This window comes from Mustela lutreola, chromosome 12, assembly GCF_030435805.1.
Source record: "Mustela lutreola isolate mMusLut2 chromosome 12, mMusLut2.pri, whole genome shotgun sequence".
Lineage (NCBI taxonomy): Eukaryota > Metazoa > Chordata > Mammalia > Carnivora > Mustelidae > Mustela > Mustela lutreola.
In genome coordinates this window covers 16,217,243-16,227,687 of record NC_081301.1, presented here as the reverse complement: position 1 = coordinate 16,227,687, position 10,445 = coordinate 16,217,243, and the positions used below count along the sequence as shown (strand labels likewise).

Sequence of the window (10,445 nt, the reverse complement as noted above, 5' to 3'; positions counted from 1 at the left end):
CTTTGTTTCGCCAGTCAGCAGATCCATCGGGGGCCGTTGGAAATAGCAGTGACATTACAAGATAATAACCTCTGCTCATGCCGGCATTATGCCAGGAGGGCTGTCAAAGAGTGGTTTTCTTTTATTACTTTTTGCCACCCAGGGTCGGTGGCACAGGGACAGATGGACGGGCTCATCTTCACAAATAAGCAATGGGGACAAACTGCGTTGTTTCAAACTGGTGATCTTTGCTCAAGGCAGGGCCTTCAAAGCAAGCACCTGCAGGGGCCTGGGTAAAAACATGGGCAGATGTAAAGCACAGAATTATTCAGGAGGGGAGGGAATTGATAGAAGGATGGCCTATTGTGTGGACGAATAGACTCAAGGACTTTCATCTGTTGCCAAAGTACCTGGATGCAGTGGGGGTTCACGAAATGGGAAGAGAAATGTCATTACAAGCAGCGGAGAGGCTGAGGAGTCTCCAGCTCTGTTGGAGGAGTGAATGTGCTGCCCAGGTCACAGTGGCCTTTAGATGCAGACTAAGAGGTCAAATTCATACGCACTTATTTATATGCATCTGTTTATTAATATGTCCCCAATACTCCTCTACATATGTAATAAGGTAACTGTAGGTGACACTATACCATGTGGTATTTTGAATTTTGGATAAATAGAAACTTAAAACAGAATGGAACCATTGAAATTTTAAGAAAAAACAGGGGTTTTTTGTTTAAGACTAATTGATAGGTACCTAGGAACATACTGAGGTCCAGCTACTGTATGATTACGATCACTAGGGCCCTGGAACCAGACTGTTCCTTTTGGGTTGTGACAAGGCTTTCCCTGGATGAACTGGCTATCTCCACTCTCAGAGAGTCCTGGAAGAGGTGGAGACAGGAACAGAAGGACGCAAGAGGTTGGGTTGGTTGCGGGGAGGTGGGTGGGTTCTTTGGATCTAGGAGCCCAAACTGCAGGGAAAACTGGATTTCTTCCCATGGCAGGGATGGCCACGAAGAAGATCACTAGGGACAAGTCAGAACATCAGGACCATAGTGTAGGTTCAGGCCTGGGCTATAATTGCAAATTAATGTCTGTGGTTATTTCTTTCTATATGCATTGTCCTTTAGACAGACCTCCAGTTACAACATAGCCTTATCTCTACTACTACAGAAAATTAAGGAAAGGCCAGGACTCATTAAGGGGCTTTCAAGGAAAAACAGCCTGGAATTTGGGGGCCTTTCTCTTCCCCTGAGGGCAGAGTGATGGTAGCAGAAGGGTCACCAACAAAAGGTGGTTGTGTCTAGGGGAAGGTTAAGTTCTCTGGGACAAAGAAGCAATGTTGTGGCAGGTGCAGTGGCTAGGGGAAAAGGATGCCTGGAAGGTATTCCTTAGCACTCTTCAGGCAGCAACCCAAGGTATCTTAAGAAGCACCCATGAGATGTTTTCAGGGGTGTACTTTGGGAGCAAGAAAGCAGGTGGATGCTTAGTCCAGTGTCACTAGCAATAGAGAAAGATATAAATGTTCATAAATCCAAAACCCTGGGGAACTTCTTAGTCTCTCCAGGAATGTGAGGCATCCACCAACAAAAAGGTGCTTCCTGAAAAATGTAAAGATGCAAAACCTAACAGGAAAGTAGAAAACTCTCTGTGGTAGCAGCTCTGGGAAATGGAAGATCTCTTAGGTTGGATTCATTGCAGATGACACCTGGAAGATATGGGAAATGAGCTAAGCATTTTTTTTTTTAAATTTTAAAGATTTTTATTTGTTTATTTGGCAGAGATCAGGCAGAGAGAAAGAGAGGAAGCAGGCTCTCCGCTGAGCAGAGCCTGATGCAGGACTTGATCCCAGGACCCTGAGATCATGATCTGAGCCGAAGGCAGAGGCTTAATCCACTGGGCCACCCAGGTGCCCCTGAGCTAAGCATTCTAATATAGAATTTAATTCTACATGATCTTAGAAGCAGTGGCTCCCAAAGTATTGTCCTGGGACCTGCAACATCAAAGTCACCTAGGAACTTGTTAGAACTGTAAATTCTTGGGTCTTATTCCCTCCCTTCTTCTGGATCAGGAATTCTGGGGGTCGGGTCCAGCACTCTGTGTTTGAGGAAGCCCCCTCCTAGAAGATTCTTGATGGCTATTCAAGTTTGAGGGCAACTGAAGTAGAAAATGTGGTATAAAGCAAGGTAACAGAAGTTGGGCCAAAGATGTGATTGCCAGCCATTCTGCTGCAGCTGTGTGTCAAACAATTGAGACTTAGTGATTACCAGATTTTAATACCAATAGTAGACGTTACTTTCTTTTTTTTTTTTTTTTTTTAAAGATTTTATTCATTTTTTTTGACAGACAGAGATCACAAGTAAGCAGAGAGGCAGGCAGAGAGAGAGAGAGAGAGAGGAGGAAGCAGGCTCCTGGCTGAGCAGAGAGCCCAATGCGGGGCTCGATCCCAGGACCCTGAGATCATGACCTGAGCCGAAAGCAGAGGCTTTAACCCACTGAGCCACCCAGGTGCCCCGTAGACGTTACTTTCATATCATTGCATGACTCACAAAATATTCAACTATTGAATTTTGTCAGTATGTCATTTGCAAAAGTATTACATGTTACTTTTATTTGACAAATGAAGCAACTGAGTATCAAAGAGGTACTATTATTCAAAACTGCAAGATCAGCAAGCAGAGAGGAAATAGAAGCCCTTGACTTCTGATGGTTAATCTTTCCATATTTGGGAATCTACTAAATTTCCAGGATTTCCCTAGCATGTAGCTGGAACTTTGCATGCATGTCATCTGTAAAGATGAACAGTGATTTTTAGAACCCTCTATTGAGGCTTCTGAGCATGTTTCTGGAGTCACAGGAAAGAGTGCTTTGATAGATTAGTGATGTCTGTTGTGAGCACCAAATGGGAGGTAACAGCATCTATGCAATATATCGGAATATCTCCCCTTCACTCCATTTTTTCGTTAGGACCTGAGAAGTACAACCTACAGAGGAGTAGGATCTGGTTAGGAGGGTTTAATAGGGTTGGTATGATGAAGAGAGAATGATTATTATCATTTGCCTTTGTATTGTCTCATTTGCCATTATGGTTCCTGCTAATTCCAACCAGCTTTCCCCAAATTGAAAAGAAACTATCAAAAAGGCTCATAGTCTGACTTCATCTCAAATATATACCACTGCCTTAGAAACCCTTGCCTCTAAAATGCTGGATATATTCTTAATGACACACTTTCTTATGTCAACTTCATGGAAAGATTTGTATATAAAAGTTCTGCCAGATTTCTTGAATAGACCTGATATTATTCTGTTAGGAATGAATGGAAACTGTCCATTTTGCTAGCTTTGTCCTACTAACCTTCTCCTCAAAAGGAAAAAAAAAAAAATCATGAAGAAAACAAGCAAGTAAACAAAGAAAGACAGTACTATAAACCAAACCAGAAATTCCTAAAGCGTCAAGTGTTTGGGAACATCTGATGCTATTGTTGGGTGTGAGTCACTTGCAAACTCAGGCTTGGTTTTTAATTGCTCCCAGTTGTCACTTTGCTCTGAACAAACAGACCGAACCTTTGTCCAAATCCTGTGTGATAGAGCAACATTTTCATTTCCTATAATGCCAGCAATGAGCATTAGCTTTCCCTCTGGCTCCTGCTAATTTCCAGGGATTTTACTGCAATTTGGAGAAAGGCCTCTCCCCACGGAGGCCATGGTTTCCAGCCCCTGTTGGCATCCTGGCATTGCTCTGCAGTCCTCCCCCTACCCTTTGCTAATATCATATCTGTAATCATTACTCCATTTTGCTGTGATTTTAATTAGAGGACATGTGGTATCTTTTAATATTCTTCTGCACATTGAGGTTCCTGAGCACTTGTTACCAACCAATGCCTCAATATAATTTAGAAGCTGTGGCTTCATAAGCAAGTCCTCCAATCTTTTGATATTAAATTTTCAAATTAATCTCTGCTGTATGCATCACTGGTGATTATCTTGGCCTAAATTATGCATCCTTCTTAAAGTTGGAAAACAACAGCCCTTCCCATCTGACAGTGGATCTATGCAGATACCCTTATCTCTAAGGAGACATTTATTTTTAACCCTCTATGGTTTATAAACAGGGATCTCTGTGACTCCAGCTGTGTTTGCTAGCATTCCACTCATGACAAAAATTAATCCTGTGAGTCCCTTCCTAACCCATCATATGGCTTCCCAATGTCTCCAGGAAAAACCCAAGCTCATTTATCCTTCAAAAGATAAATATCACGTGAGAGTGATATGATTATAACTATATTAAAAGAAAAATATATAGTGTAAACTTCATTGCATTCCTTGTTATGCCTCAAAGTGAGTGTGTACAAAATGGGAGATTGAACACGGGCTCTGGAATTGGAGGGATTCCCTATTCACATCCAGTATTCAGTATTTATTACTTACCCCATTTTTAGCAAATTACTCCCTTTTCCTACACCTTAAGGTTTTATTGTGAGAACTCACAAGACTGCTTGCTGTGCCAGCACCTATGAGGTTCTCAAAAGGCAAACTTCCTTTCCTTCTAACTTCTCTCCCTTCCCTCGATATTTACCTTCAGAGGCAATCCTCAAGGCTGAAGCGTTTTAAATATGGATAAAATCGAGCAAACATAAACACAGATGCTTGGATTCTTTGTAGTTTTGTTTTCAGAGGTAGGGCTGAAAGGAGTGAATGTCCTTCGTGGACAGTAAGCATAAAGAAAGAAAGAGATGAAATTAGATACGTTATCTAATACCCCCAGATGTGACTCTGTGTGCGCTACCAATTAGGGATAGTATCTCTACTCTTGGTTTGAGCCCTTTGGCTCCAGGCTGAAAAGCGGTCTGCACAACGTGGTTATAATCTTCTTAGCAGTTGTTCTGAGGTGCCCGTGTGAAGCCACTGTCCCATCAAATGATATGACAGTCTTCCAGCAAAAAAGAATAAGAGAATCTGATGCTTTTCAATATCTGAAGCTCTATATGATAACACAATAGTTGAACAGTGGGTGGAAATCTGGATCAATCAAACCTTTAGACAAGTGTGGCCTGTCCTTGAGCTCGGACCAAAGTATAACTGAAAGGGAGGACTCAGCATTTAAACCAAAATAGTTCCCAGTCCCTTTGTTTACAATCCTGGAAACAGGCAAACTTTCCTCTCGCGGGATTGAACAACTCTAGGATGTATACTTACCTGTTTCTTTGTTAAACAATGTTAAGAATAAAGAAAATAATTTAAAATAAAAATAATTTAACTGCTTTCTCTAGGAAATATCTGCACCTGGTAGATAAGACAGTGAACCAAATAAACAGCTCATTTTTCAAGATAGATACCCTACTTATCAGGAATTACTTCAAGACCCTCTCCTTGCTGCACACATCAATCTAAAAGTGTTATGTTACTATCTCTGTCCAATTCCATTGAGTTTCTATCTTGCAAGGCCTACCCTTAATTCATCCATCCTAGGCCCCCAAACCTTATATATTTCTATTTTGAGACACTATTAAGTCTCTGTCCTTTTCTGCACAAAATCTAATAAGCTTAGTTTTTCTTGATCAATAGACTTTTCTGGTAGTCTTTTGGGGAATTAAAAGTTGACTCCATGAAGTACTTTATTACAAGACTAATTGTATTTCATGTTTAAAAATGTGTTTTCCACTCTTTCATCTTTTCATTCATTTACCCAAGAAATATCACTGGGTGCCCAGAACTGTCCTAGATACTGAAAACAGATCTCCCTACCTTCGTGGAATATACATTCTAGGAAGGAGAAAGATACATTTTTCTTTTTTAAATGAGGAGAACAATTATGTCACTACTCTTATGGTAAGGGTGTTAAAGAAAAGCTACAAAGGGCCAAGAAAGCTTGTCAAAGGGGAACCTATTTTAGCTTTGCACGGAGGTGTGTATTGAAGAACATGGACAACATCTGCGAGCAAGTAACATTCTAAGTAAAGAAGTCATCCAAGTAGAAAAGTGTCACTGACAGAAGAAAGAGCATATCTAATGCTTCAGCATTGTTTAGGGCTTGCTTTGGTGTGAAAAGGGACAAGAGTGAGGGCCAATCCAGTGTAACCACAGAAAGCAAAAGGGAGTTTCACTAGAGGTACACAAGGCAGGTATTAATCAGACTTGCAGACAGAGGAAGTATTTACACTTGTACATTAGTTGGTGCCCGCTGTTCAACTGGTTCCAGCAAGTCTCTGTCTTAAGACATACAGCACATCACACTCAACATGTGATGATTTTGTCCATGTTAGCACTTCTTTTTGTTCTCTCTTTTGAGGCCATCTCCTCTCTTCTCTACACTTTCACCTCCCCCCCCCTTATTTTACCAAACTTTCCACACCCCCATGTTTGTTCTGTTTTATCTGCTATTCTTTTTTTTTTTTTTGAAAAGTTAAAAATTCCTTAATTTTTTATTCCTGGTACCACTACCACAATTTACAGGGCAATATACCTGATGTAATGAAAAGAAAAAGAAAAAAACAAAGCTACAACAGATAAAAGACTTCAGGAATGTACATCTAATTGACACTACATTGCATTAATCAATAGCTGCACTTTTTGCAAACTGTGGCTATGACAGTCCTGAACAAGAAGGGTTTCCTGTTTAAGCTGCAGTAACTTTTCTGACTATGGATCATCGTTCCTTCTGTGGCAGATTTTTACAGTTCCTCTAATGCATTTGGGACGACTATCTCAAAGTAACCTGCAGCTTTCCTAACAACTCCTCGCTCTCTCTCCTGCTAAGAACTGTAGCCCTTTTCTTCTGAAAATTTTTTAGAACCTTCTGCTACCATATCCACCACTTCCACCACCAGAGCCATAACCACCACCATAGGGACTGCCTGAGCTTCTTCCACTAAAACTGCCCCCCTTCATGGGTCCATAATTTGATTGCTGTTGTCCACTATAATTTCCAAAATCATTATAGTTCCCACCACCACCATAGTTACCACCTCCAAAATTTCCTCCTTCATTGTAACCATCATATCCTCCACCACCACCTCCATATCCACCTCCTTGGTTTCCATATCCTGGTCCACCACCACCAGAGCCTCCTCTACTACTGTAACCAGGACCACCACCATAGTTGCCACCATCACCTCCAAATCCATTATATCCACCATCACCTCCTCCATAACTACCTCTGCTGCCACCACTACCACCACCGTAGCCTCCTCTTCCACCAAAGTTTCCACCACGGCCAAAGTTACCACCACCTCCAAAGTTCCCTTCACGACCCATGAAGTTGCCAGATCCACCTCCACGACCTCTTTGTGATCCAGCAGACTGCATTTCTTGTTTAGAAAGGGCCTTTTTCACTTCACAATTATGCCCATTAATAGTGTGGTATTTTTGAACAACAATTTTATCAACTGTATCATGATCATCAAAAGTTACAAAAGCAAATCCTCTCTTTTTTCCACTCTGCCTGTCTTCCATAACTTCTATGGTTTCAATCTTGCCATACTTTTCAAAGTAGTCTCTCAAATTATACTCTTCTGTATCTTCTTTAATACCACCAACAAAAATTTTCTTCACTGTTAGATGGGCACCAGGCTTTACAGAATCCTCTCTAGAAACAGCTCTCTTTGGTTCCACTACACGCCCATCAATCTTGTGTGGTCGGGCACACATTGCTGCATCCACCTCTTCAACACAAGAGTAAGTCACAAAACCAAAACCCCTGGAACGTTTTGTTTGGGGGTCTCTCATCACCACACAATCTGTAAGTGTACCCCATTTTTCAAAATGTTCTCTTAAACTATCATCTGTAGTTTCAAAGCTCAAACCACCAATAAACAGTTTTCTCAACTGCTCTGGTTCCTTTGGATCATGGCCCTCCTCCCCCCGGCGGCGGCGGCGACGGCCGGAGTCGGGCTGGGGGCGACTGGGCGGTGGTTTTACCTCCATTTTGAGACCAGACTCGCCTCTTCCAACTCGAGTTCAATATGGGACCGAGAGGAAGAGGCCTTTATCTGCTATTCTTTATTTAGGGCAGGGCCCCTACCACCAATATTCCACCTTACTGGGAGATTTTGGGGACTGGAGGAATTCTTGCCATCCTGGTTTTAGTCCCTTGAAGACAGACTTTGAAAGAATACAGGATATGAACTCTTTTTACAGCTTAAGTAACCACATGCATTATTGATTCTTCCTAGAATAAGGTCCCCACTGTTTCCAGCATTAATGAAGGAACTTTTCCTAGTTCACAGAGTTAATGAGCCTCTGGCCTTGCTCACTCTATTCCTGGAGCAGTTTACTCCCTGGGGAAGTGTGACTTCCTCAACTCCATCTCAAGTTTGGAGTGATTCCTGTTCAGTAACATAAAGAGTGTGGACGGTTGTTTGTAGAATGACTGTAGCAGTTTGGAATTTATTAGATGTCCATGCCATTCGGCAATGACATTAATGTTCTTCATGCCATACCTCAATGTTTTCTATTACAAAGTTTAAGGCAGGATTTTAAAACTTTATTTTAAAATACTGAACCTTGGGTGCCTGGGTGGCTCAGTCGGTTAAGTGTCTGCCTTTGGCTTATGTCATGATTCCAGGGTCCTGGGACCAAGTCCTACTTCGGGCTCCTTGCTCAGCGGGGAGCCTGCTTCTCCTTATGCCTGCTGCTCCCCCTGGTTGTGTATGCACTTTCCTATCTCTCTCTGACAAATAACTAAATAAAATCTTTGAAAAAAAAATAAAATATTGAACCTTTATGTGCAACCAGTTCATATTCAGAAGCCGTGTATAAAACAGAAAAAAAGCAAACCCTCTCTGCTGAAAGCAGGACAAGGACTAAGAGCCAACACAGTGGGTTGCCCCTCAGTGTTGCTAACTCCTCAGAATCACCGAAGGACCCCAGATTGAAACAACCCTGCTGACTTTGTGTTGGGGCAACATGGTCAACTACAAAAACTCAAAACCCTCCTACTATAAAAGCTTAGACATTCTCAACAAAATGATGCAAACTTTCTTCTATGTGCATAGCCTAGCTTGCCACAACAAAGGGAAATATGCCACTGCCATGAATAAATATGGAGCTGATGAGAGTAGATATACATGAGCTAACATATAGCTCGGAATGAGAGTAACTTGTACACTTAGGACTAGGGAGTCACCTATTCAGAGACAGGAGTCATGACCTTGGGCTCAACAGTGGTAAAAATGAGAACTGGATTCTAAGATCCAATTGGTTCTAAGATTAAGGTGGGAGTCCCTTATGGAAAGAAGAAGGTATATAAAACCACCCTTTAGCATGGTCTAGATTCAAGAAAACATGACCATCTGTTGTTAGTCTCTCAGTGGAAAAAAATCCTTTAAGAATCTATGAAATTAAAATCATAACCCTGTTTCACTTTAAGGTATAGGGTTTGAATATAAATCTATCTTTATGGTTTGTTAAGTCATGGGCTTTGCTATTAACATACTAATGATCCCTGGTCTATGGGCCAACTTTAGGCACCTGGAAAATTCCAACACAGTTCTTCTCTAGAGATATATGTCCTCAACTCAGGCTTCACAGGAGCCTAAAACCTCAAGTCATAAAACGCAAGAAGAAATGATCTAGCATGAGCAAGAGGGAACATATGCAAAAAACAGCTGATACAGATCTGCTCCCACTTCAGTTAATAAAACCATATGATATAAACTATAAAAGAAGCATATTTTAAAAAATAAAAACCTGCAGGGGCGCCTGGGTGGCTCAGTGGATTAAGCCGCTGCCTTTGGCTCAGGTCATGATCTCAGGGTCCTGGGATCGAGTCCCGCATCGGGCTCTCTGCTCAGCGGGGAGCCTGCTTCCCTCTCTCTCTCTGGCTGCCTCTCTGTCTACTTGTGATTTCTCTCTGTCAAATAAATAAATCTTTAAAAAAAAAAATAAGAACCTGCAAATGGAATTAAAAAATAAGTGATTAAAATACAATGATAGATAATAAATATCAATATACTCATTTGATATCAAATACTTATCACCTGGTAGAACAGCAGTTTAAACACAGCCAAAGAGAGAATTGATGAACAGGATCCTGATTCCTTACCTTTAAACTGTGAACCAAGCCAAGTGATGCTATCTCACATTCTCCCACATGCTTGAACATAACCTGGGCCAAGGAGATCTAGATCAGAGGAAACACTACTTCCTGTGCACTTTCTTATAAAACCCCTCTAAGCCATCCAATTAGCAGCACAGCCTTCATATGCTTTGTGAAGAAGAACAGCTCTATAACTTTATCCTCAGAAACTAATGCACACGTATTAACAGACTCTGAAATGTTAAGATCTGTTTTGGAGCAGATCAGACATTTTGTTTTGGTCTCACTTTTCTGACTTTGGGAGATAATCCCTCCTTGTTGCTAGACTGATCTGCAACCTCTTTAGTGGACGGAATATGTATTAAAATCTACATGACACACTTGATGGTCAGTAAAATCTGCCATTCTACAATAACAATCTAACTCATGCAAT

At 41.3% G+C, this 10,445-nt stretch overlaps 1 protein-coding gene across 1 annotated transcript; it reads right to left on the bottom strand.

Moving 5' to 3' along the window:
* Positions 1-6,356: 6,356 nt before the first annotated feature.
* LOC131812879 (heterogeneous nuclear ribonucleoprotein A3-like) lies at positions 6,357-7,952 on the bottom strand. The gene has a single exon (XM_059142840.1). It carries the CDS (start codon positions 7,897-7,899, stop codon positions 6,763-6,765), a length of 1,137 nt encoding a protein of 378 aa, XP_058998823.1. The 5' UTR covers positions 7,900-7,952; the 3' UTR covers positions 6,357-6,762.
* Between the last annotated feature and the right edge of the window lie 2,493 nt (positions 7,953-10,445).